This window comes from Neodiprion virginianus, chromosome 4 (genome assembly GCF_021901495.1).
Source record: "Neodiprion virginianus isolate iyNeoVirg1 chromosome 4, iyNeoVirg1.1, whole genome shotgun sequence".
Classification (NCBI taxonomy): domain Eukaryota; kingdom Metazoa; phylum Arthropoda; class Insecta; order Hymenoptera; family Diprionidae; genus Neodiprion; species Neodiprion virginianus.
In genome coordinates, this window is record NC_060880.1 from 33,640,079 (window position 1) to 33,667,688 (window position 27,610).

Below are 27,610 nucleotides of genomic sequence, written 5' to 3' on the forward strand. Positions count from 1 at the left end.
TGCAAAAAAGAAAGATTTAAATTACGAACAAGAGCTTCGATATCGGTTTATGATCATTTCAAACCGGTTTAAAACAGTTAAAAAATTTAGCAGACTGGCTTAATTTCACTCCACGATGGAATTGAACGGCTAATTTCTTTAACAAAACTGTTTTACACAAATTTATCGGAACAAATGTTTTCTTTCGTAATAATCGATTCAATATTGTTATTTGTTTGTTGAAATCAATATCAGTACGATCTTGAAAAATTCAACGATTCCGACATGATAAAAAAATCAATTAATCCAGTAGAAGAATAAAAAATTATTATCTACATAAAACGACTCGTTACAGATTGAAATCGAATGCGTTATTTGCCATTTTATTTGTACCGTTTTCAACCAGATCGAAATGGAAAAATTTTCATCTGAACTCTTGTTTATAATTTTTTTTTTTTTCAATTCTTTTCACTCCAAGAAAATCGCCATGGCTTACGATTGTTTTGATTTGACGAACACTTGAAAAGTATTACTTCTCAACCGTCAAACTTTCTACAATTGAAAATAATCGCTGAGCAAAAATTCAGAGGGGACGGATCATCCCAAAAGAATCTAATTCAATTCAAAAATCGCACGCTCGTTACGATTCGGCAAAAGCTTCAAGTGCGTGTGCAAAATCCCGCGCGAAATAACAACGTCACCATCCACTTCCGTGCTTATAGCTGTATTGCAACGTAAGTCTTGTTACCCGAACGAACGGCGGTACAACGGATCGGACGAATATGGAATTATAGCGGGTGACTTACGGTGTACAAATAGCTTGTACCTACAAAACAAGAGCAACATTATAATCTCGGTAATTGCACGTGCTAATTCCGTGATGAGCGGTAATTAATTAGTCAACTGATTAAATCGTGTTCGCGGTTTGCTCGAACAAGTACCATACTAGGCGTATACCGTCATATAACTGCAGTTTATTACCGCAGGAGCCGTACAAGTATAGGTACTCGGCTTGATTCTATTCCGGTATTTAGAGGCACAATACATTATACCAGTTGTGTCGGAAAACATAATGTCGTATGTGTTGTATTACATTACGATACAGGGTTCGAAATTAGAGTATCTGACCTCATCTCCGATACTCGACGACGACAGCTCCCGGGACATTTTGATCCTTGAAGTGAATTTCGAAGCAGTTCGTTCCGAAGCATCTGACATAGTTCGAGGCTTGCAGACCGAGGGTCTGGTTCTCATCGCAGCTGCAGGTTTGTGGCTACAGGAAAAGTTGGACAGGAATCTGTGCGCGAGGCGTGAAATGAAATCGTGCAAAGGGCGATCGATTAACCCGAATCCCGAACCGCAACTCGTCACTGGAGCAAAGAAACGCGGCCGGAATCGATTTTCATTTTGGGTAATTAACTACCGTGACGTAACCGTGAAATAATATTGTGCACGCGCGATTAATTTGACAGATAAACAAACGCATGTATGACACGCGCATGCGTTTGGTGTACGAAAAATTATTAAAAACTGGGTGTGACCGCAACAGCGACACGACACATCGCGCAATATTCACGCCGTAGGTACACGAAAGTCCACAATGCTCTGCAGCACTGCAAAAGCGCAACGGGGGAAATTTTTATTTCACGTTACTGTAGGTGTATTTTACACTGTGTACAGTCCCGAACCATTTCCACTTTTTAGGATAACGGAAAAAAAAAATATAACTCTGGGTAGGAAATGAAAGTGAATTTTGCGGCTGTAACCAGAAAATCTAGCGTGTGCTGCGCTGCATTCTTTCCTATTAACTATGAGGAATGAAATATTTCTCAATGTCGCCACGGTTTTCGCCACAAAGCACTTGACAAAGCGTTCAGAGGCAAATTTTCACCCGGAGCTTAAGGATCTGCCCTGAATTTCGTCCGAGCGGCGACCGAGGAACAGGTAGACTTGAAAACCCGGGCCCGACTAATCCTTGTAAATACAACCATTTAATACCTAATCCATCATCCTGCAAGTCTCGTCGAAGGGACGGCCGACTGCTGCGAACCAACGGAGGAGAATCAACCACCGAACGATCCAAATTCCATTGTCTCAGTTTTTGCGGGACTAATTCGGAGCAGCTTTTGAATGACCCCTGAGCCAAACTGGACTAGGATCATGTCGGACTTCCAAAAGCGCATTTTGTTAAGCCGAATTCTCGCCATTCAGATTTTCACGTCCTTTGCCTCTTTCAGGGCACGATATCATGTCGGCAATACGAAATACTGCGGCTACGGAACATCGAGGCGATAGCCGATGCGAGTAGTGAACAAAAACTGTACGACTAGAAACAATAAAATCATTCGCTCGCTGATTCGCAGGATTTGTCAAATTGTTGCAGCGATATTTCCGTGCTTAAAGCCGGGCAAACGCTAATTGAACATCAAAATCTGGTGATTTACGACGGTGCATTGAGTGAGTGGAGACGACGTGTACTGACTTTCATCGCGCGATAAGAAATATTTAATTCGTTACAGTACGAATGATGAAAATTTCGCCATTTTGGCGGTGTTGCGTGGGTAGGTACCTACGTTCCGAATCAGCTGACGCGATGACAAGTAAAAGTGATACCTGAGTATATCTTCGTTGTAATTATATCTTTTACAAATTACTTTTTACGATAGGGACAAATTAGTATGCGGTAAAGGGCAAACAATGGAAGCGCAGGCAGGCTAGGTAATAGATGAGCATCGTTACGGCTCATATTTTCAGTCTTCATATATTCAATGCTAATTCGAAATGATCTCACGTCGGATAACCGGCGCGATTGTTACGGATGGAAGTATCGAAAGTGTACGATAGCCGGATAACGAATCTCGAAGTTCACACGTGCAGTTGCACCGAGGTAATCATGGCATTGAACGCTTTAGCAAACTCCGGTGTTTTCGAGCGAACGACCAACGCACTCTTCCACAAACTTTTTCCCTCCGCAAGTTCTTCGTGATCCGGGAACATCGCGGCTTGGTTATTCCTTCGGACCGCGCGAATGTGTTTTTTATTTGGCAGTATCGCAATTTGTCAAAATATAGTTACGCAGATACATAGATACTGGCAAGAGAAGTTCGCGACGCCGAGAGCCGCACAGGGGCGCGGAAGAACGCAAAGAGGGATGAAATTACAGGTGAAGCGGGAACGGGACGGGAGAGGGAAGAATAAACTGCGATATGCTTTGAGAATATGCAGATGCGACGGGTCGGCGTATGTAAGACGATCGCATGGCCACCGGGGTTCATGAATATCTGACGGAGTGTAAGGCAAGAGTTACCCGCGTATTCACCGTAGATCTGAGCCTTACACATAGTCGATACGGTATGAAAACTACACGGGCACCCTTTTTCTCATTTTATCCGGCGTAATACGCTCGAACTTCTCTGCGTGCAGTAAATTCTGCCAAGTTTCATGTCGCGTTATACATAAGGCAGGTACCTGTGGAAGATACACACGCCGCGGAACTAAGAAATAGTTAATTAGTCGTAAATAGGTAGGAAAATTTCCCTCCCCCGCCTCCTGCTCCTCGAGGGTCGCACAATGCGCCGTCATGTGACTATCCGGAATACGTAAACTATTTTTCAATTCTTCATTATGTCTAGCTTGTACGTATAAAGCACGCCGCCTCGTCTACTTCCTGTTCTCGCAACAGTAGGTCGACGATGAACGGACCAGCGCCGCTGGATCATTAGTGCCTCTTTTACGTCGTCCGCTAAAATTACACTATACCCGCTCGACTCTCGACTCGATTGGTTCGAGATAATTTTCAACAATTTCTCGCCATTTTATTCCCTCCCCGCTGGAACACCGATTTGAGCTCAACGCGCGGATGCGCGTCTTTTAGCCGAGGAAGAAGACGTAAGAGAAAAAATTAAAAATCTCGACCAGCTGCACCGGCGCATCGCACTGCAAGTACGTTTAACGAGCAGCTAAATACGCCGTAAGTGTAGCAAGTCTTGGGTTGTAAATTCTGCAAATCGCGCACTCCAGACTTCGAACCCTCTCGAGATTACCACTGCGGATTATATGTTGCTCGAATAATATTTAATGGGTACATCACGTTGCCGCGAACATTTTTCTTTTCTTCAATTCTCAACTCGCAATTCCTGTCTGGTACCGAAATTTTTTCCCGCGCCTTATTACGCTCCAGGAATATTCCGCGCGACTCGTCCTCGTCACGGTCTTATCTCGGCTCTGTGAAATTTCCCTGCAGTGTAAATCACGGTCGGTGAAACGTATTGTGCGTTTTCAGTTTTTACCTGACCGTTACAGATATCGATGGTATCCGTTTTTTTTCGCCTCTCTTTCGCCCGGCTAGCGCAAATTAGCATACCGAAACCCCGCAAAGTTTACGACTCTATCGGTGCCTACTCGCCACCGTTGGGAATAGTTTGAGGAACCTTGTGTTCCGCACTTGTTATAGATATATACACGACGAATGTCTAATAAATCATTGCTATTTGGCCCCCCTGGTACAGGTCGTAAATTTTATTGACCTATGTATACATACTTTTTCTCTTTTCTTCCTGGTTTCATCTTTACTTTGGGACACAAGTTAGAGCAGAAAAATGTCTCAGTTTTTACGATGAAAGCGGCTCTTTTACTATCGAGAACCTCGAGCGCTCCGCTACCGTTTCAGGAGGAATACAAAAGAAGTAGAAGAAGAAGAAGAAGAAGAAAAAGAAACAGAAATACCGGGGTGACACTTGTAACTGTTAAAAATAACGCAGTGGCTGCCGTTTCTCGTCGCGTGTCATCCGCTACTGCGTCTTTCGTTACATTCACGGCAGTTATTCTTTTTCATATTTCAGTAGATAACGTTTTTTTTTTTTTTTTTCCTTGCTACAAGTCCTTCTTTCTTCTCGTTTTTTATCCTGGTCGTTTATATTGTTCTTTCACTCCTCTTAGATTCGCTAGTTTCCCTGTAACCGCAGCCTTACGACCGATTGTCACGACTTCGCCTCCCCAGGATCACGTACAACTCTCCCACTTGGCCGCGATTCAATTCCGCGTAAAATTTCCCACATCTAATAAAATGTTAAATTTTATTACACGTGAATCTTCCAGATCCGAGTGAGAAGAGGGATAAGTAAAAATTGTTCGAGTTCGTCATCCCCTTCAGCCTTATCTCTGTGGAAAAAAAAGCTATCGTGAATCTAACTCATTCGTTTTCCCCGACACTTCTGTACGGCGGGTAGGCAATTAATTTAACGCGTCTGATTAACGAGGGTGAAGATGAAACGATATCAATTCGCGCGTTAGGTACAACATTCGCTGCGAACGGAACGGCGAGCGCGTCAACCCGCAGGTCGATCGATCCCTGGATTCACCGCGATTATTTCCCGTCCGATCCCGCTCGATCGTTAAACCAACGAGATTCTCGTCAACGCCGCAGGCACGAAGGAAGAATAAAATACTTACAGTTCGGGTACTCGCCATCCTTGGGCGGGGATGGACACTGGGGCGCGTAGGATCCAAGGTGATATCCGTAGGTGTTGTGCTGATGCATGGGGGCGAAGGGGTAGCCGGCCAGGGCCGATCGGGGACTGGGAAAGCCGCTTTCGGCGTGTTGCTGGTTCCCGCCTCCGGGAGCGGATCCCTGGTGCCCGAGGGATCCGACCTGATGGGAAAACTGATGGGAGCCGGGGACGTTGTGTCCCCCGGGATAGCCGCCCCGGAGGCTGGCCGGGTTGTAGAGGTTGTTGTGCTGCAGCTCGATGAACGCCGACTTCCCCGATTGGGAAACCGGCGTGCTCGATGCGCTGTCGCCCCCGTTTCCCGCCGGCCCTGGCGTCACCGAGCCCAGACCCGCGTGGTGGAGATGCTGCTCCATATCCGATCCGCCGCTGCCGCCTCCGCCTCCACCTCCGCCGCCCCCGCCCCCCGACGGGCCCCCGCTCATGCTGTTCGGCGTCGGGGTGCTCGACGGACACGGGTCGCCCGCCCCGAAGGGGCTACCCAGGTCCGTGAAGTTAAGCGTCGTTGTACTTCCCGGTCGCTCCACCGTTGACACAAGGCCGACGCCGCCGCAGCCGCCTCTTGCCGTCGCCGTCGCCGACGCCCCGATGCCGCTCGGGGCCCGAATTTTGGGGCTGGCCTCAAACAGGGCCTCAACTACGCCTCGATAATCGCTCTGACAGACGAGGGCCGCGCATTTACCGCAGGACGGATATTCTTATTCGGGCGACGCGGTTTTCCTCGCCTCGCTTCGAATGCTCGGTGGTTTACCGCTTCTTCTCTGCCTCTACCGCACTTTTTTTTTTATTAAGTCCGAAACGCTGCGGTGTTCGTCCTCGCTCTTCTCATGCCTCGTACAAGGGTGGGAACTTGAAGCTCGACGAGATTATTTTTCTTACCGCTATATCGACGGGTTATTTCCAGAAAAGCTTCGTCACCGGTTTCTTTTCACTCTGGAGCATTGCTGGAGTATTTTTTTTTTTTTAATGTTATTGTACCGACACTGATTATTAACAATTATACTATTCGTTGTTATTTGAATCTGTATAATGTTTCGATCACTGAGTTTAACGGTCACTGCACGAGATCCTTTTTGGTTTAAGAATTTAGACAACAACAACCAATACGTAAGTTGTGGAAACTATTTTTAATTGTCACTGAATTAGTATTCCTCTCATCCCTGGCGGGGAGGGTTGGTATTAAATTATGGTCAAATCCAAATCCAAAATTCTGGAAAAATCGAACGATCCTTGGAGAAGAAGGCCTGCGGGAGCACTCTAGACAATCGGTTGTCTATTCACCGAACGTCAGCTCGACACTGATGGATCTTTGGTCAGGGCTGAACTCGGACAGCTGACGAAGAACCGAAACATAGTCACTGTCGGACACTGTTTTGGCAGAAACGAGGAGAACGAGTAAAACCTAATCGCGGTGGAATCGTAATATCGGCAAAACGTGGCGACGGCCAGCGACCACGGACGATGAAACGGTGTAAAAAATTTTTAACACTCGATTGAAAAAAATCCTCACACAAGTTTTCTCGCAAGTTCGTCGCTCAGTTTTCACGTTAACAAGAGCCGTACCTACATCACAAGTCGGACGAACCCGTTCGCTAAAAGATTAATTTGTTCGCGTACGTGTAATATATTGCATTTATTTATACGACCAATTTGTCCGAATTACACGAATTTCCAGAAGCAAGGGTTAAATTAGGCAGCGGCCCGAGAAACCGGGGGGAGTAAATAAGTGTGTGTCGCCTGGAACAATCGTAATTACGGGTCATTTATAATAATTGTCCTGCAATTTTGATATTAAGGTGCTCGCGCGTACTGTATTCACAAAACGGTTCAGCGAGAGCTGGTGCAGTTGTCGACGGGCAACAGGGGCCTTCGTAGGTGGTTTAGCGCGGCGTCGCGGTCGCCTCGAACGTCTTTGATCGCGAAAAATTTTACTCCAAATTTGTCGAGAAAACCGTGAGTCGATTCAGGCCTTCTTTCGCGCACACCGCGATCTCCCGTTCGCCCCTTCAGTTTGGCACTCGGCGAGCCGACCGTGGACAGAGACAGAGACACACGCGAGTAGACTGTTGCAGCAGTGCACACCGTTCGCTGCGACCACGTATAATGATACATAATGAAGCCTCGGCCGCTCCCCGTGCTCCACCGAGCTTCCGAAACTCGCCACCGCGGCGCCACCGCTACGCCCCGCCCACCGAGCCGAGCGGAGCGCTGATTGGACGCGCCGCTGTCTCCCCTCCACAGCCGCGTGACGTCGAGGGATCCGATTGGCCCGCTGGAGGCCATTATGGTCTCCCTGGGCCGGCGCCGCGCGGTTCTGCCCCCCTCGACTTCCCGGACACCCGGAATAGGAGTTCCCGGCAATACCGCTCCTCGGAGTCCCAGCATCCCGGAGATACTACCCTAGGTTACACGGTCTTGACTCACGTCGTCGGGCCTTCTTTCGCCCGATATTGACTACGGTTAAATCCGGAAGCTGCAATGGACACCCGGTTATTCGCCGCCGCCGCTTTCCGCTTCGGGGCAACGGGAGGGGAGGGGAACCCGTTAATTCTTCGTTTCAGTGCAAGACAACTTTTCAAGTGCCGCCGACGGTGCAACGACGACGCCTCTTGGCCGATCGGCAATTAGCATGGCGCTGATACCGATACGTGACGATCCAAGCTACCGCGGTCCTCCGCAATTTTTTTATAATTTCGGGTTCAACCTCGCCTCCGCAACAACCTGCAACCCTCCCTGACTCCTCGGGCTCCAGCCTCCGAGGGGCCGACGACAATATACCCGATTAGCTATTACTCCTGAACTCCGCGCCCTGCGCGGCACCCCGGTAAACTTGAACTTGGGTCCATTCAGACGCGCAACCCGTTCGATTCAAGTTTAAGCCTTGGACTTGACTCCGAAGTCGCGCAGCTTGGGGAATGGTAATATTTGCCACGCTATAAAAAATTGGCGGTGTTAAAATTTACTGAGAGTAACCGGTGTTCTGGCTACTATAGAACAATTTTTGTGGTCGATTCGGAACCTGAACGTCAACCTAGATAGTGTCAGATTGACGACAAGTTGTATCAGAATGACATCGAATAGCGTTAGATTAACACCAAAAAAATATTCAACAGAAATCCACCTGGCATTTTTTGTTTTATTTATCTTACAGTGCAGTGTGCTTATCCAATCGTTTTCTTCGAATCAATTTTGAAAACCCTTTGACTCTGTCAGAAATATATTCTTGCGGGCTTCCGAGAAAATATCATGACTCGTTATTCAACGCCGGTCGAAATTAAAATCTTTCAACGAGAGTCACTGACTGTTACAAACAATTGTATTCGTCAACTGGAACTGATTGACACGTCACGACTCGAAGCCTTGATTCAGCCAGGAAAACACAATTGACGTGATAGATTGTGGATTATCAGATGACATGATGCGGTTGACTTTCTCTTGAATACGTGATACAGAATCGCGGAAGATTATATCGTTGAAAAAAAGATTATTTTGACGTGTTCTACAGCGTTGAAAAACAACATTTTTTTCACCCGGCAAAAAGAATGAGGCAATTCGCAAATGTTATAAATTTTGGATCAAGTGTGAGTGAAAGGTAAAAGCTCGTTGTGTAATATAACTCCTATTATTTTATTGAATATCAATATTCTCAGACATATTTTGCACCGTGCAGGTTGAGAAACTCCATAATTTTCTTGTCTATACTCGACGACGACTACTTCGTGATTATATAAACGTTCAATTCGTCCATCCTCCACACCTGATTTTAAGAATATGAAATTATACAAACGGACAAAGTTCTCTCGATGTGCAAAACAATTCCATGGAACTCCGTGTAATTTTGTTTGACCGCGCAACTCGCATCCGGCAGCTACACACATGCACACGATTTTCCATATTATACCTGTAGATGCTCGTCTGTACAAAGAGCATGAATTGCGATAGCTCAATTCGTGCCTATCAATTTTTGCGAAACCAATTTATACTCGACGATGTATTTGAACTCAAATCAGACACGGAAATTGGCATATTCCATATCCGGTATGATCATTACTCAAATCCAGCATCAACGCAACTTCTGAACATCGATGTTTAATTACCAATATTGCAGTTCGGCATGAGGTAAAATGTCACCTTTGCCCACAAGCTTCGCTTTACTTTACAATAGCGGATTGCAAAGTTGCTCGTTCTTTCCACTAAAAAACTGAATCTAAAGTGAATCTGCATCCGATTTCGAAACCATGTCTCAAAGCCCGAAATCGCGGTAGTAAATCACCGCAGCGTCAGTGCGGAGTATTTAATCACAACCCCGAAAGTCAGTGACTCTTCCCAGCAATCAGAGTAGTCAAAAAGCTCGAAAGTGCAAGACGGTCCGAGCTGAGTCCAGCCTGGCACCATGGCCGGCTACAAAACAATACTTACCTCCAGTTGGATCGAGGACTATAATTTGACCGCGGTCCAAAACTCTCCACCGAGAGCCCGCAGCTAGCGCCATATTTGATAGTAACAAGTGCTGACGAAATTGCGGCTCTTAATCTAAGTAGGTGTGAGTTATTGTTGAAAATTATGTCGAGGAACCCTCGAATTTCTACAGCCTCGAAATGCTGGGTCGCGGTTAGATATTATCATTCGACATGGGTATATCTTATAAATTTTCTACGCTCGTGTGTATCGTATTGCCCTTGCTTTCCCGCAGGATCAATCTTATCCCGTTGTCAAACCCCAATCGTCGCGACATGTACGCGAACAGATATTTTTGCAGTTGTATTTACAACACAGTTGAATGCCGTTCCTTATCCAAAGTACTTGCTTATTAGGTGCGTACATTAATGATCAAAACTTGAAACGCCGTTGTCACAGACATTGCGAAAAGTCCCGGGGACATCGAACTGGTTGTAATGGACGACGAGTCTCGTGTTACTAAGCACTTGCGATTTTTCGGTAAGTTGTAGGTGTGCACTCGAGCAATGTATCATTTAAAGCGGCTTGTCCGCGTTCCGGAGTGGCATCATTACGCCAATTATATAATCAGCATACCACGGCGCGACTATACCACCAGCGCTGAGACAACCACTCAAGAGCCATGGCAGTGAATTACCTCGATGACACGTGTTTACCTTAAGCGCCACTTGTCAATTAGGACTGTCATTAGCTGGCAATCTTGTGCTATACCGGAGAGTCTACCTTCATACCCACCCATCACATATGTATGTAAACTCGCGAAGTGTGCATCGGGTATACTTTACCCACACCCACCCGTGCAACATCTGTGCGAACGCCGCTGCAGCGAAACTTTTCGTAAGTGTGCCGTATGCATTCGTGAAACATCGAGTGGATTTATATTGGAACGGGACTAAAAGGCCTTAGGTACGTTCCATCGTGTGGCTGCTTGCCAGAGCGTTCCGCAAATCTAGACTCTAGGAAGAAAAATCACATCTTCCGTACGGTCTCCGATGTAGAACCAGTGGATCTGTGAAAACTTAAAGAACAATTGATCTGATCCACCATTTGTCCGGTAGCCTGACTTTTCGCGTGTGGGTAATGGTTCGGGTGTGAAACCTCGTCGCCTGATGAGATTTTTTGGAGACGCTGGTTCTTGAAATTCGCGTCCTTTTCAGGTTCACGTGTACGCCCATCAACAGCTGCAGCTCCTTATTCTGTAACCTTAAATCGGCCTTGGATGAATTCCACCATCAAAAGTGAGAACCTGGATTTGTGTAAGCCGTCGAAAGTATATGTTTGTAAAATGTCGATTGTCTTGGCTGGCAGAATTCGAGCAGCGAGCAAAAAGGAGAAGAACGGTATATCGTTTCGTGCTGCGGACGATCAGTGCAGCTGCCCGTAATAATGAACGCTGGCCACTGTAAAGAAGCAGCTCTCAAATTATAGATCGCGGTGTAAAAGGACTTCGAATCACGGGTGATCCGTATATATACCGCGCCATGCACAAACCTCGGGGAGATTTTCAATTCACCGAATATCGTAAGAGAGTGTATCAACAATTTTATTCTTAACCGTGAGTAGAAAATTTGCACAACAATATGAAGTCCGGCAGTTAGGTGGTGATCGCTAAACGACAGAGTAAATTCGAGGTTGTTTCGTCAATGGTGCCACCCACGTCGCCGACGAGCCAATTCCAAGTGATTTTTGTGGGAACCTGCGTCATACTCACACTTGCACGCGGCGATTGATAGCGATCTTGAAAGGCGACGAAAATGAATAGTAACCCCGAAAGCCATAAACTCTTTTTCAGCGGAATGGGTACCAGCAGCAACAAACTGGCCGAACCCCTCTTTTCCACGTTCGCACGGCGCGGCGCGGCGGCATCCAAGAGCCAGAAATGGGTTAGCTAAAATTAGTAAATGCTTTCGGATGCTAATGCGGAATAGAACGTCCAGGTTAAACTATGTTTGCTGGCCACGCCCTCTTACACGTCCGCAAGGTAGGTACGGCTCGACTACCCGTCGATGTGTTTCACCCAAAGTACACACGCGCAGTAAAAACGGAGCTGATGGTTATGCTCGCGGACTTTTAGAGCCGTGCAATAAAGAAGAGACGTTACGACCTCGGCTGGGTCCGAAACTCTGAGCTTGTCACTGCCAAGCCGAGCTAAAACGAAGCCTCGACTGGCCTGCGGGGCGCGCATCGGACGAGCCATCGGAAGCGACAATGACTCGAGTCGATTTCGCCGCAAAGATACCCAGAGCCGTGGCTATCACCGTACTCGTCCAGTCTTTCGATCGGTTCGACCTCGTCGAGGGTCATCGAACGGCTTTCGACGTCTCGTACGTCAGTGAGAGATTAGGCACCTAAGGCTACGTTCGGTGATTCTAACCCAGGTCCTGATTAGCGGGTGTAGCAGTCACGTTGCGTGAAACGCGAAATCCTTATTCGATCACGGGGGAAGGTGCGATTCGTGATTGTCCGTAATTTTGAGATCCCACAAGAGTTTTCGGTTTATCCGTCGCGCATGCGTCCGAATGCGAGAGTGACGCTCACGTATTTTCGCCGCGTGTTGTAGGTACCGGGTATTTAATTTAAATTTCAAATTTATATACCATGAACCTGGACTCCGACATTGAGCTGACTAATCTACGGCATTCTCGTGCAATTTGCGGTCACGAAACGCTGCACTTTCGGCTTACGTAGGAAGCACTTTGGTCACGGGAATTTAACTCTTTTTAGAGAGAAAATAAGGAGTGGAAAAAAAGTCTTGTAAAGCGCGCTCTTTCCTGTTGATCTTGCCGACCGATTTTATTACTCTTGTTTCTCCACAACTGCAACAGCAGCATACGTTGTGGGTAACTACCGTTTCTTGAATGGCCAACTATAAACCGATATATCTATAATGGATAAATAGTAAATAACTGTGGTTCGCCGTCGTCGACACGGATCGATGCGGCTTTACACTTTTCTTTTCGCGTTCCTGCCCTGGTATTAACGTTCCGCTGTACCAGCTGCTTGCCAGACAAATTGGTAGGCACCTACATTTCTGAATTCTTACGTCCTGTAGCGGTGTATACCTAAAGAGATCCCCGACCCTTTAACCTTTCCAGAAAACGCGACTTTCCCTCACCTCCGACAATTTCTTCAGGTACATTCGTCCGACAGTCCGAGAATCTTTCCCGTAAAAATCATACGTAGGCGTGAGGATCGAGGACCCAAGCAGATTCTTCCCCCTATTTGTATGAGAAAATAAACTGCATGGCTATGGTTCATGGTCGAAGACGTCGAGACTGTACGAGTAACGAATCGATCGACAACTTCGTGGATTCGTGTACACAAGAAAAGTTCGAGTCCAGTCTTCCAGGAGTGGTCGAGATTTGTGAAGTTGGAAGTGATCGGTTGCGTGATGGATCGTGAATTGTTAGTCGACTGGTCCCCTGTCACTCAAAGTCAAAACTCTCGACCGGTCCTCGTCCGATACAAACGAGCAACGGCGCAGCATCGACGTCCGTAAGGTCGGTGAACAAAACAGCGTCGAATCAAAACAAAACATCAACATTAAATAAGAAGAAAAAAAGAAAAAGGCGCGCTGCGAGGGAGCGCGGGAAAAACCAGCCACCGAGTAATGGTGGATCTCCATAGTACACACACCATGAGCAATGGACCAATATCTACGAGTGTAGTATATACCTACCTTTCGTTGTACTTTCAAAGGGCATGGGTATCGATGTTGCTGCGTACAACCTTCGATCATCCACGTAACGTGCACGCCTACAACGTGGCCATACTTCTCTCCTGGTTCCCGAGCATAGGATACCGGTTCATTCAGTCAATAACATCCTCGAATCGAAGCGCGAACGATATGAAAAGAGCTCGGCAAGGTGCCTAGAGCGGGACTACTCGTTGTGACGAATTGATTATCGGCGTAACTGCGTTGGGTGATTCTCACTTATTACCGGGAACGATAGATCAAGTCGGGTTTTCATTTCCATCGAGAATTATTTCGCCTTTACGATAATGGACGTCTATACGCTCTGCGGCAGTACCGTTAAAGGACGTCGCTTCTTTTAGTATTCTTCTCTATTTTTTTTTTTTTTTTTGTTTGTTTTTTACCCCGCTTCGTCTTTCACTTCGATTTGCTACCGGGAGTTCAATCGATCCGCCGACTCGACCTCGAGACCACCCCCAGCTGTACCTTAATACGATTTTTTCGTCGGTCGCGTTATCGGACCGTGGAACCTGTGACGAATGAAATTGTGCTTCTGGGCAGCCGGTGTATTTAGATCCGAAATGAGCTCGCGTGGACCACGGACCAAGCTCAAAACGGACAATTAAACGCAATCTGCGACAAGTAGCGGGACAAGGTGGCCGCTAAGTTCGGTTGACCTCCCGACGAAGTCCTCGCGTGCAGAGTGGGGTCCCGGTGTCCGAGGGCGCCTTTTCCCCGAGTCCTACAAGCGGAGTGCCGAGTGGCCCGGATTCTGCCATGCGGACTCAACCTCTAATTACGACTCGAATGCCGAAAAGAGTGTGGCACGGCACGTCCGAGCGCGGGGGCGAGGAGCGCGGCACATCCGGCGGTTCCTTCTTTCAGGAGAAATCAAGCCGGAGTCGCTGGAGCCGAAGATCAAAGCCACACCCCCAGGTAGTGGCGTCCTTCCGCCCTGACTTCACATTTGACGGCAGGGCTCTTTTGTTTTCGGGGGAATCGAGCGCCCATTGAAAAGGACCACCAACGGCAACTCTACCCACCTTTGGAGAACATCGGCGCTCGCATACGCGCCGGGTGATGTTCCGGGCCTGTGTAATTATCACCGAGGGCAACACACCGCAGAGTCAAAAAGTGACATTTTCCTGACGCCAGCCGCACCCTCCTAATACCTCGATTCCTTTTGCCCCGTGCCGTTGGAGGACATCGCCCAGGGTTCCTCTGCCGATGCCTAGGGGGTGGATATGGCCTGGCTAATTGTCGTAATTATTTTCTGGATCATCGCAAAGAAACTCTACTCCGATGGCGCCCTTCATTGCCTCGGGCGAGGTTTCTGTTTCAGAGAATCGTACAGGTATATAAAACAGCTCGTCGGCCTCCCGATGCGCCTTATGCCTTCGTTTTCTCTCCCCCTCGATATTCTAGGCATACAACAGCTTTATTCTTGTTTTTCGTGTATGATCGCCACTCGTCAGTTCCACCATTTTAAAAAATTTTTTTTTACAACGATCTAACAATTCCTACCCACAAGACCCGATAATACGTGACAAAGTTGGGCATACTGAAGAGACTCTCAAATGCTAAAGTCCATTCGTAACTTGCGTTAAAGGAAATGGAAAGGACTGTAGGATCGCGTGTTTGCACTATGGGTAAAAAGGTACAAAGTAAGTACCTCCGTTTTTGCATTCCAATCGTCGAACAACAGTTGTGATCAAGGTGAGGAAGGTTTGTTCACTTTTCCCATGATCCATCGAAGCCCTGTAATTCCGTTCTCGGAGTTATTGTGGTAAAAATTCGCGTCATTAGATGACGCGAGTGACATTTTCATCCTGCAATGAAGCCCACTCAAGCTCCGGACGATACACGTATGCAATGAAAGCTGTCTGCGCTAATGATACCCTCGGCGTATTTAGACATTCATTCTTTAAATTATTTTTCCAAACATCGTGGGTGACTCGCTGCGGCGTGTATTTGCACACGTATTCCGTCCCAACGCACCCTCTTTCACCCAACGCGACTATCATACTAATTACGAATTACCATTCCGAGTTATGAACGATGCATGACCGAACGACTCGCGACGCCGACTCGACAATCAGAGTCCCCGTTACATCTGTGTAGCGTGAAATTCAGTGCCGTGAAACCGAGGATGACGTCCTAATTCACGCGTCTTCCATTGATCGGATCTGGAACTATTCCATCTGGGGAAATGATCGGATCGCCAAAAACCCTTGGCGAATTTCGGCGCAACATCTGTGAGTTTCGAGACTACCCCGATCCACTTCTGGGTGTTCGACGTACAGTCGCAAATGCTAAGGGCGGCGGTCCTCGAATGAAGGAGGTTGACGCATGACGTCCAGGCTTCGAACCCTCTTGTCCCCGAGAGAATAACGCTGCGGTGCCTGGTGCTGCGTGTGGAACGTGGAACGTGGAACGTACCTGGTGCACGGAACATCGAGGTACATGGAACACGGAACGGTCACGCGAACCGGCCGCGCCAGCTGACGCTCGACATTGGTAGTCCTCCGGCAGCGAGGCCTTGACGTTTTTCAACCGGACAAAACTCCGGTCTCGTTTGATTAGGCGAGCCAAGATGCGCAGGGCACGGTGTCGGCACCCGAGGGAGCCGTTCGTTCGTCGGACTGACGGAAATTCTTGGATTTTTTAATCCGGGACTAACCTGGCCTGCGTGTTTAGCACACCATCGCTGCGGGGCGGTTTTGGGTCCAGCTGTCGACACGAATCCCGCAGTGTAATCTCTTCCGCAAGACGAGCGCTTGTCATGAGCAATGGTGATTTGCAGTTGCTCACGCTACCAATTGTTTGTTCTTCGGAATTGAGATAGTCTTTCACCACGCTATGTGTACATGACACGTTAACGCCATGCACATTACGTATTCGAAACGCGATTAGAGTAGACGTACGCGGTCGGAGCACCGTCTGAGTACCTTTTGTAATAGTCTTGTCGCGAATGGATACTGCAGTGCATCGCATAATCAAGGATGTATCAGGTTTCAATCTACAATCAAGTTGACGTAGGTAATAAAAAAAAGTTGGATCACGGGAGGAAGTGGTGAAAAGTGCCTTGCGCGGTTTCATTACCATGTGTACGCGTTCACCGTATTACCAGTTATCAGATTCATATCACGAATCGTAAATCAAATTTGCGATGTATACAAAGCGTTGAATAAACATGATCGTAAATCGGAATTAGCATCGTCGCACTCGCTGTATCTTGATTAACTGCAACTAGTATTTTTCCCGTCGTCATTTCCTCGCCATGGTCTTGCGGTATAACCACCTCGATCCTATACAGGAATAACTCTCGTATTCCACATCACGGACGTAGGCCAATAAATAAAAAAAGGGAATCGAAAGAAAATTCTAGTTATCAAAGATCACTTATGTCCGACTCAATTCAATCGCTCGTATTGAAATGTCAGATTCCTCCTGGTGCGGTGTGTGCGCGCGATCTCTCGAATCAAGGGTACGAGAGAGGCGACGATAAAGTCACGGCTGAAGGTTTCACACGTATAATGTTAAAGTAAATCGTCGTAGATTGTCAGGAAATTCCCTAAGTAAGTATCACAGCGGCACCGAGCATAATCCAACAACGATATAACATTATAACATGCGTTGTAATTTACCCCTGCCGATGCTGCATGTATATGAGGAACGAATTACAGAAGCGAATTCCACGATACGCCAACACATCTCATTAACGAATTCACATCTGCTTAATTAATTAATTATCCACACGTACAAGCAATGCGCGAGGATCCCTTGCCGTATTCAAGTGCGTAAAGTAGTTGGTAGGTGTGCATGTAACAGCTATAGCCTCGGCCAATCACATATTCCCCATGCGCAAAGGCGAGCGTGTCTCATAGAAGATATGACCGATACCTGCGCTTAAGCTGCTTCGTTAGCGGTGTTATTACACTTGTCAATGAGGATTTCAACATGGCAGCATGGCAGCATGGGCAACATCACCCTCTCTGAAGCGGAATCGTGCGGGACACTCTCCGCTCGGCATCTGCGGCACCCTCTTGCACGTACATGGACGCGGTGGAATGTCTGCTGTGCCATGTGTGTACGACTTGTTTCCTCCGAACGGGTATAATTGGCCGGTCTTGTCTAGTCTCGGGGCCAGAGGGAATTCTAAGAGTTGGTCAATTCTAGTTTCGGCAGCGTTTATCCCCGGCCCGAAACCCGCGTGGCCGTTTCGGCCCTCGGGGCTAACATTATACGGAGAGGGATCCCACCGCTTGCATGCTCTTGTTCTTATACGTTCACTCGGCGCAATAAACCCCTTGTTTCACTGACATCACAGGTAAGTGCGTCGGTGTTCCCACGTGGAACGTACCGACCGAGCAGCAGACACACGCGCAAATCGCAAATGAGCGGTAATTCTAATTGTTGCAAATCGCCGGGGTCTGCATCATCGTCTCTCCTCGGCGTTCGCTAATCATTGCAACTTTTGTTATTTCGATGCTGCGGTTTTTTCATCTTCTTTTTCCCCAGAGATCATTATTAGTCATTCCGAAGTGGGTCGAGTGCAAACCGAATGCTTACGAGCGACGGTAAAAAAAAAAAGTCAGCTGATTTTACCCGCCTTTCACTATTGGCCAATTCGATTTGGCGCGGTAGTCGCGCACAAGCGGCAGCGCGACGAATTATTCACTCATAATTAAGTTCTCGTGTTATTTTCACACCGCGCGCCTCTTACTGCTCCTATTATACATATATATATATATACGTACCTATATACACACACACACGAGAAACACATTGCATCGATCGGTTCACGCGCGTCATAAACGATCATGAATTTTTGACGGAATTCAGGGAGCTCGGTTTGTAATACGTAATCGACGCCGTGTATATAATATGCAGGTGCGGGTTGTAACTCAAATAATAATTTGTCGAGAATCAGTTGTATTCCCGTTTATTTATCACATTTCGAGAACATGTCCCGGATTAGGAGGAACGTAAGTAGACGTTAAAACGTGATATTGAGGGGGTTTCGAGGCGGACGGACGGAGGCAGGAAAGAGAAAACTGTGCGAGAGAAAGAGAGAGAGGATCGGGGCGAAGAGGGAGAGAGACGGAAGGCGGGTATTAGTGCCTTGTGGAAAGAGACGGAGAGCAAATTAGTGGGGATGATTAGGAAGGTCGGGTGGAAGGTCGCGGTCAGGAAGCGGCTCCGCGGTCTTGTGATCTTGTGATCTCGTGATCTTGCGGCAGGCGGCGGTGGAATAGGTATTGTGTGTTTTTGGTACCTACGATGTTTTACCGGCAAAATTTTCAGTAATTAGGAGAGAGCTGGAGAGTAACGCGTTCATTTATTACGGGCTGCTTAATCAATCCTTGAAACGAGCCCAGAGCTCATTGAGGATCATCAATTATTATCCAAATCACTTTACCCTCCGCAGTCCTCTAACAAAATTTACAAACATTCGACGAGAAGAGTATTTTTCCCCTGAAATTCAACGCCCGGTCAGATTCCGCGTCACGGACGCTGGAAACGGATTTTCACAAAATGATCGACCGCACCGCTGTGCAATACCTTATACGTCGTACGGGTATAGGTTGTAATAAAACCGAACGAGATGAAAAAATGCCGCTAATGCTCCCTGCGCACACATGCTGCTCGCTGCAGCCAGCGGTGTAACTACAATACGTGTGCATAGAAAAACATTCCACCATTACGCAATGTGTACACCTTCTTACTCGCGCGACTAGGCACTGTATAATTCTGTTGTGAAATACGTAATCACATGATTGTTCCACGGGCCTAAGGGAAAAGTGCGCTTAACCACCGGCCGTGTATACACAACTACCATCCGCAATCACAGCTAAAAGATTTTATAGATCCTACCCATAGTCGGTGGCGCGGTAGTTACGCTTCCATTCATTATTGCGAAACGCTTTAGCTTGGTAAAAATATTTAATCGCGACCGTGGTGCACGATGTACGCCGAGGCACACACTCGCAATTAGCACTCGTGCACCCCGCGTATTTTCAAAAAAGTCCAGTGAAAGAAGAAATTACGGCCGTGGCAATACTATCGGCGACTGGGCGAGAGAGGTCTCTGAACTCCGGACGACTCCAGGCCGCATGTGCGTAACGTAATCCGTCGAAATCTAAACGAAACCGGCCCTGCAGCGGCACCGCGGTGTTATACAGCGCCCTGGCCTCGAGGTTCATTAATCACGGGACTAAACGCTCGTCGAGCTGGCGCAACGAAGTGAGCTGTAAGGCCCACGAGACACGATATGCGTCAGATCACCGTCTACCGCATGATTGTGCAAAATTTTTTTTCACTCCGCCAGTTTCGAGTCCGCGTAACGATGCGCTAGAAACGCGTCCAGCTGCAGGTAGGCGAAAGCGTCGTTTAAAAATCAATTAATATCGCTCACTTACACCGGTAGCTCCGAATCCCCTCGAATCATCCTACGACGGGACGCAAGCCGAGTGCCTCTGACGCACAGAACTTGACCGTTCCGATACGAAGCGAATCCCCTGACTCGAAGGTACCTACTTACGGTTAATCCACCCCTCGGATCATCCCTCTGCGTTTTCAAACTGGAAAGCAAAATCGACAAACGTTCGGCATTGACGAACGGATAATCGGCTTGGGTGGCAGCAAACCAAAGGGTACGTTCATGCTTTACGAGTACACCCATAAAAGTTGAAAGACGGTCGAGCAGACTCGCGACGAGGTGACTCGGAGTGGATCGCTGCGCGCGAAGGTCAGGAGGAAGAGGCGCGATCCTACAAATTGTTACACAACTCTAACAGAGCGGAGCTGTTAATTAACGGTGAAACGTCCCTCACCCTCGTCGAGGGTTCAAGCGGCTCGCTGGCGAATCGTGCGAATGTTAAACGCGTAAATAGTCTGCGGTGATTCCCGAAATTCCGCCGGCGTCGACTGGCGTCGGCGTCGGACCAGCGTTGCACCCTCGACGAGCGTCCCGACGACGCAGGGATGCGGAGGTCGCGGCCGACGGAGTGGCGGGGCGGAGCGGAGACAGGTGGGCGTGTGGCGGAGCGCTTTGTGGGCGCCGCGTCCGGCGCCACGGCCGGTTCATCTCGGTCCGGCGGGAGCCGAGGGATTGACGAGGAGCGACCGCGCACGCGGAGGAACGGACGGACGGACGGAGGGAACGAAACGGAACGGAATGGAACGGAATTCCCCCCGGGGCTCGCGTGTTCGGCGTTTCCACCGGCGGCGGCCGGGACGCGATACACGTTCTTAGACCAGATTGACCACGGTCCTCACGCCGGCGTCCCTCTCGGACGTCACGCGACCCGCGGGACCCTCTTCGCCTCCGGGGACTCGCTCAAACTCGGGATCTAATATCCTATACCGGCATCGAAAGACACTGCAGTCGGTACTTGAACGTATATCTACTATCCGACCGTATGCCGCAGCTCCGACGAGCTGATGCCGCTTTGCGGTCTCGTCCATTCCGCCCCGCACACTTCAAACTCGCGTGGGATGATCATCCGCGTCTGCGAAAGGACTCGTCATCTCATATTGGCGTTACTCGGAAATTGGGATTTTCAACACTTTTTCTTACGATTGCTAAATTTCAATTGACCCGGCATCTCTGAGTCAAGTGCGATGAAATGACACGAGGCGTTAGTGCTTTGATATGACAAATTTTCGGACACTTTCGAGTTACGTCAAGTCACGCCATACTTGTAATCGTACACTTTCACCCCCTTTCACCGAGTCCAAATAATTATGTCGAGTAACCGCTCGCTGCGGCACTTACCAATCAATTAACGAAAAATCGTCAAATTCAGCTATTCAAACCGAAGTTTTTGTCAATCGAAAGGCAACTTTTCAAAGATTCGATCATTTGATTGTACTGAATTGTATTTAATATGCTGTTCCTCCGGTCTTTCGTGGTTTTTTGACAATCACGAATCGCACATTTACGGCAGAGTTAAAACCGACGTGCAGGCCGGTAAGAAAATCGATGTAAAGAAAAAATTTGGCCCACCAGCCGAACTGGCTTCCATTATCGTTATAATTCTATATTATAATGGCTACAAAGCGTGTCAACTTTTTGCTCGTCGCATTAGAGAACCGGTTATATGTACTTTTGAAGCTGATGCGAGCAATGAATAATTTTTCAAAAGATAGAACGATCCTGCTTGCGAAAAGATATAAATCGCACGGTCCGTAATCAGATGCATGCTCACAGCTTGCCGTATTATACCAAAAGTCCTTTTCACGAATTGGAAAAGTGTCGCGTGCAAAGTCGGCGGTGAGAAAATGCATCGCGAAAAGGCTTGGTGGGAGCTAACAAACCGTGTAACGTTCTCGAAAAGCAAACAAACAAAGCAGCACGCCCCGTACAATAAACCAATAGAACGATCCTCACAAGTCAAACCAAAGGTAGATGGAACCGCAACACCGATCCAAAGATAGGACACGAAGGGAGTTGGGATCGGCATTGAATGGCCTCAATGGGTTTAGCACCCAATAAAAATGTGTAAATATTTCTTACAAAAAACGGACCCGTCGAGGGACCCGCCGAGTGGTCAGCGGGCCCCGACTCGGTCCCAAAGGCCCGCTGCGAAAGACACGTAGTTCGGCTCCTCGGCCGAGCGGCTAACCTTTGTGTATCTCGAGGATGTACCCTCGTTTGTGAAACAAGCCGAAAGGTATACGAGCTGCCGCTGCGGATCGGTGTGTATACCTGTACGCATGCCGGACAAAGCGATGACCGAGGCGGGTTAATTGTTTCGAGATTTCCGCCGGCGATACCCCGGTTCCTTGTCTTTGCTCTCGTATTTTCGCGCTCCTGCGCACGCAGCATGCGATATTATACCTGAACTGCAGCGTGTCACTTGGTTTGGTGTTCGACGGAGGCAAAAAGAACAGCGCAACCTCTTCTCGGGTCAATGAAGCGCCAACTTGTGTACCGATGCCGATAATTACACGGTTCGGCGGTTGGATAATATCGAGTAAAATATCCCCAACAAATTAATTGCAGACAAGTATCTCGGCTTTCCTATTTATCCCTCCGATACTGGCATAATTTCGACGTAAATTTCCTCAGCGGCCATGGTATTACGGATTACCGATCGCCCTACATGCGTGCCGAACGGCTGACCTGCTGCGGAGGGGATGGAAAATTGATGAGAATTCCGCCCTGCAGTCCATTTCGCTTCGCGTTTTCACGGTGCGCCACAATTTGGCTCCCAACCCGAAGGTTCACCCTTCTCCTCCAATATTTTGTGGAACCCCTTCACCCAGCTCGGGCGCCAGGCGCCAAGGCTTCGCGCCTTTCACTACCTTTCGGCTATTCTTCTGCCTCCCGCATCTATCCTCTCTGTATCCCTTGCCAACGGGGTTCAGTGGCGTAGCTAAAAACGATTCAGTTTCCACCTCTCGGATCTTTCGGACCTTACGCGCAAACACCGTCTGTCGGCTGCACTCCACTTTCAAGACTCTGGGAAACTTCGTAGGGTGTAGGGGCACCGGAATTTTACAGATAAGGAAAACACTGACCTAGGCAAGCTGTAATTGCTCTTGGAGAGAGTTTATTCGTAAGAAATCACCGAGAGCCGCTTTATGGGACTCCTTCTAGTCCCTGATTATCATACCTTCGACGGCAGTCATAAACCGCTGAAACGAACCGAAAGACCCCGCAAAGTCCAAGTTGATTGGTCTGATTTCAAGTTAACGCTCGGATGTCCAGCTTCTAAAGCACAAACTCATTCGCGGCATCATGTTGGTTCGTTTCGTGTCACTCTGCAACATCGTACGTAATTTTTTCAGTCTCCTTTGCACTCGGTGATTGTTTTCCTTGTGGATTCCTTCCTTCCAGTCTGGACCAGTAACAGGTGCACGGATACAAAAGTGTGGCGCGCCCTGGGAATCGGTGATCAATGCGCCCCTGGGCCGGCCGGTTGTCTCTCTTTACCTCAGGCTGCCCTCTGGAGCGCAGAGCAAGTCATTCCCGAATAATTTATAACCCAGAGGATGAGCTAAACGGCCTGACTAACTAAACTAAACGGCGCACTAATTTCATTTAACGCCTGCTCGACGGATCTCATGAAGACACTGTGGGGGGTTGTTTATTGACCAGTCACCACCCGTCCGCTCGTCCAGGTTCATCGGGTATATCCAAATCGAAATGGATTGGGGGCGGAGGAGGATTTCGGTCTTCGTCTATTCATACTTTACTGGCACTTTATAAGATCACAGGGACGCGGTGGCACTTTGACTCCGCGATGAAAATACCAGGGATTTTATTCATTTTGGGAGTGGCCAACGACGACCCTTCGCCCGATCAACGGCTTACTCCTGGCTATGAACCTAATTTGATGCGCCTCCGAGGTGTTCGAGCCGTGCCTACCGTCCTGTGCAGGAAGAATTATTACTCGCCGGCAGCGGCAGCGCTCTCTCCCCTGATCAAAGAATCGTTACATCTAGCCCACGGTTGCAGAGATTATTCAGCGGAACTACGCGTCCACTTCGACTCACATGCCGTTTACGCAAGATATTCGAATCGCACGAACCGCATCGGTATCGAAACCGACTCGTACAGGGATTCTGAAAACGAACGACGGCACCTGCGACGATTCGGGATTAAGATGCAACCGTTGAATAAAAAAAATCCTGCACGCGCGGCCGACGAAGGTGGTGCACGTAGAGAAAAGAAGAACTCGTCTCGTTATCTTGGACGAAAATGCATGCGCCCGTACCGGGTCACCGATCGGGCGTGAGCGAAGGTAAATAAGCGAGTTTGCGTATGGATACGCGAGTATTATCAACTACCCCGAAGGTCTCCTCGACAGCCTTGAGGATCCGTAGGAATATGTGAAGCGTACGAGAAGCAGCGGCCAGCGAGCGGCGTGTGATCGGAATAAGCGAGTCAAGTCACGGAGGCGGTGCCGGGATCGAATGCACTGGCTCCAGGAGTCTCTCTCTCTCTCTCTCTCTCTCTCTTTCTCTCCCTCTCGCTGGTCGCCGCCTTTTCATGCCGTCTCTCTCCGCTCCCCGGTGCTGATGCGACGTAGCTGATGTAACCCTACGGTTCTTGGCTTTCCTTCTTACGCCTCTTCGCTCTCGGCTCTCAGCAGGAATAATCGCCCCCATCTCCCCCCTGCCCGAACGGTCCCACAGTACATTGCGTATGCGTGTCGCTGAGTAATTCCGGTAGCCGCAAGTCGGAGACGGGCGCCAGTTATCGGTTTACTCAGTTCGCCAGTTTTTGAAACGCGATCCTGTATCCAAACGAGCGCCTTGCGTTTGGGTTAGGAGAGCCGTGGATCCTGCAGGACTTGTTGGAGAACCTGCGGATGTCTGTAGCATGTCTCTTGTTTCCAGTAGCGCTCCATTTGTCGAGAATGCCTTGTACTTCATATAGGAAGATGCAATAGAAGGAGGAGAGAAGAGATTCTAACGGAAAAAGGAGAGCAACGCCTAGGAGAGGAGGACAGGCGAAGGAGGATGGGGACGAGGATGAGGACGAGGATGAGGACGGGAGCGTGTAAGCGCCCCGTCATGCCGAGTAATGACGACGAGGCGCGGTCGGGTCCCTTCGCCGACAACTCCCACCGAAAAAAGATAAAAGAAAGGAATAAAGAGAGGATAAGAAAAATAGAAGTAGAAGGAAAAAAAGGAGATGCGAAGAGTAGGGAAAAAAATACACCTCTTCCTTTATCTTTCGCTCAGCATCCAGTCGAGGGAGGATAGATCTGCTACCGTTCTACCGCGTTCTCTTTGATTATTTCTTCTACGTCTGCCATTAAAGCGATGGCGATGTGGCACCAGCTACTGTCTACTGTCATTATCAACTAGTGGCAATTAATAGCCTTGGACCTTGGAGGAAACGTGAATGGAACTAGTGGGAAGAGTGGTCGAGGTTCGTTTGGGACGAGGCTGCTGGATCCCTTGTGTAGGTTGGCCCGAAGAAAAAGCACCGTTTCGGCAAGATCGTTAAAACTTAAATTAGAGAATGGAGATCAATTTTCAAAACGTACCTCTCGCTGGTTCCCATGAATCTATCCGCACGTTTCGGCTCTGCCCAAAGTCATTCAACGTCCTGTTTGGCCACGAGTGCACTCTCTTTTGTAACCTTTAACTTTCCTGACTGGTAACCCGTAGGCATATGATCATTTGTCTGAAATTACGACCGAACGTAATGTATCCGGAAATTTATTTCCGATTCTTCTGAAGATTGCAACTTTTTCGTCACCTCAAAACTTTCTGACCAGCCGCCAAATCATGACCATTGTAGCGTTGATGTATATTCGTGAAATAATTTTGATTCCAGAAAATCTCTTCGTTCAATTCAAGGAATGGTATAATAATGCACATTGCGGAAAGTCAAGCGCCGATATTACAGTATCAAAGAGACGTGGAATCCGCAGAGCGCAATAATGATCATTGAGTTAACGATCATTTACTTCGGAATGGGTCTCGCATTTATCGGATCACATTCCATTCAACCTGATTTATGCAGTTATGGGAATGATAAATGTTTGTAAGAGATTCAACGATGTGAGTAAATGAAATCCGTGCTAATAACCGTGGTCTGGTCTAGCTGTCACAGATTGTTTGCCGAGTGGACTCGTTGGCCGTATGCACGGTTCAGCGACGGTGCGAATGTTCAAAGAACGTGACTTGGCGGGTATCAGTTTGACTGGCGTCACGTACGCGAATCCAATTAACTACTCCGGGCGTCAAAACATCCCGGAAACGCAAAAAGTGTGAACGCAACGCGTTATAGGGGATCTTTAGACGCAGTGGAATCCTCTCCAAAGCGTCGAGGGTCGAAATACCGGGGCCTCTTCAGCCTCGGTGTTAGTCCGTTCCTAATTGCACCAACGCTATGCGCGCGGGCGCGTGCGCAATCTCATCGCTACATTTTGTACATTTTGCTCCGACCTCCGCCTTTGGCTTTTGGGCACATATACCTGCCCGCCGGGATGAGTAGGCGGCGACGATGGTACAACGAAAGACGAACTGCCCCGCAGACACTCGCGGTGATAGCATACACGAAATCGCCAATACAATACGGAGAAATACCGCTGCACGCATCGCTCGTTAATAACAACCTTAAACAGCAGTTCGTTTCTCGATGAACGCTCTCTTCGCTCTTCTAGTCAAAACTTTGTAGTCCGTTAGACTTGGACCCAAGAACCAAGAACCCTGTCACTCCCTTACTCTCCGATTAGTTCTACAGCACTCTGCGTTGAACAATATTTCAACTTTCGTGTGTCATTGAAGACGGGAGATAGTGAGAGAAAGAGAGATGCAGAAATTATGAGTTTCTTATTGGTCGTGTGGTGAATTCAAGCCAGGAAATTGAAATACCGCAACGATGTGTCCAATTCCTCCTGGTTCAAGGCATCAGAGGATTCCATACCATTGCACAAGGTGTACAGAAATGACTAATTAGGTTCTGTCCCGTTACGCGATGACGAAAATTTGACGAATCTTGGATAGCATACCCAAGGTGAGAATAAGATGGATTTAGAGAGGCGGAAGAATCGAGAGAACGACAGACTCGCGAGAACAAGGTGCGTGCAAAATGTATGGAACGTGTACAACCCATAAGCCGACTCACTCGCACCAGGTATCGTCTCCGTGAATTACGGTTGGGAAACTTGACTGCAATTTGACTTAACGTTCGAGGAGGCACGCGATGTTGGCTAACCATGTCAGCTAGAGAGAAGAAGCAACGGTCGCACCAGGTAACATCGGTTAACCGCTAAGCCACGAACAGCAACACTGCAGCAGTAGCAGCACCAGCAACAGCGGCAGCATCGCCACAGTATAGTACGTAAACATTGCTGTTACGCTGCTCAACCATATTTCGTCCGAGAGAATATAACTAGGTATATAACGGGGCCCGAAGTCATGACTTGCGCACGCATTACCGGCACGAATCTCGAGTCAAACGGCAACTTTTCTAATACCACAATCGAATCGGTGATTACGT

General features: G+C 48.2%; 1 protein-coding gene across 2 annotated transcripts in view; it reads right to left on the reverse strand.

Moving 5' to 3' along the window:
- Nucleotides 1-7,571, reverse strand: part of LOC124303862 (homeotic protein distal-less) — a 58,322-nt gene extending 50,751 nt beyond the window's left edge. For both annotated transcript variants that reach the window (XM_046761629.1, XM_046761628.1), the window contains exon 1: nucleotides 5,431-7,571. In XM_046761629.1, coding sequence (XP_046617585.1) covers nucleotides 5,431-5,911 — 481 coding nt within the window. In that variant the 5' untranslated portion in view covers nucleotides 5,912-7,571. The remainder of the gene's footprint in view (nucleotides 1-5,430) is intronic.
- Nucleotides 7,572-27,610: the final 20,039 nt, after the last annotated feature.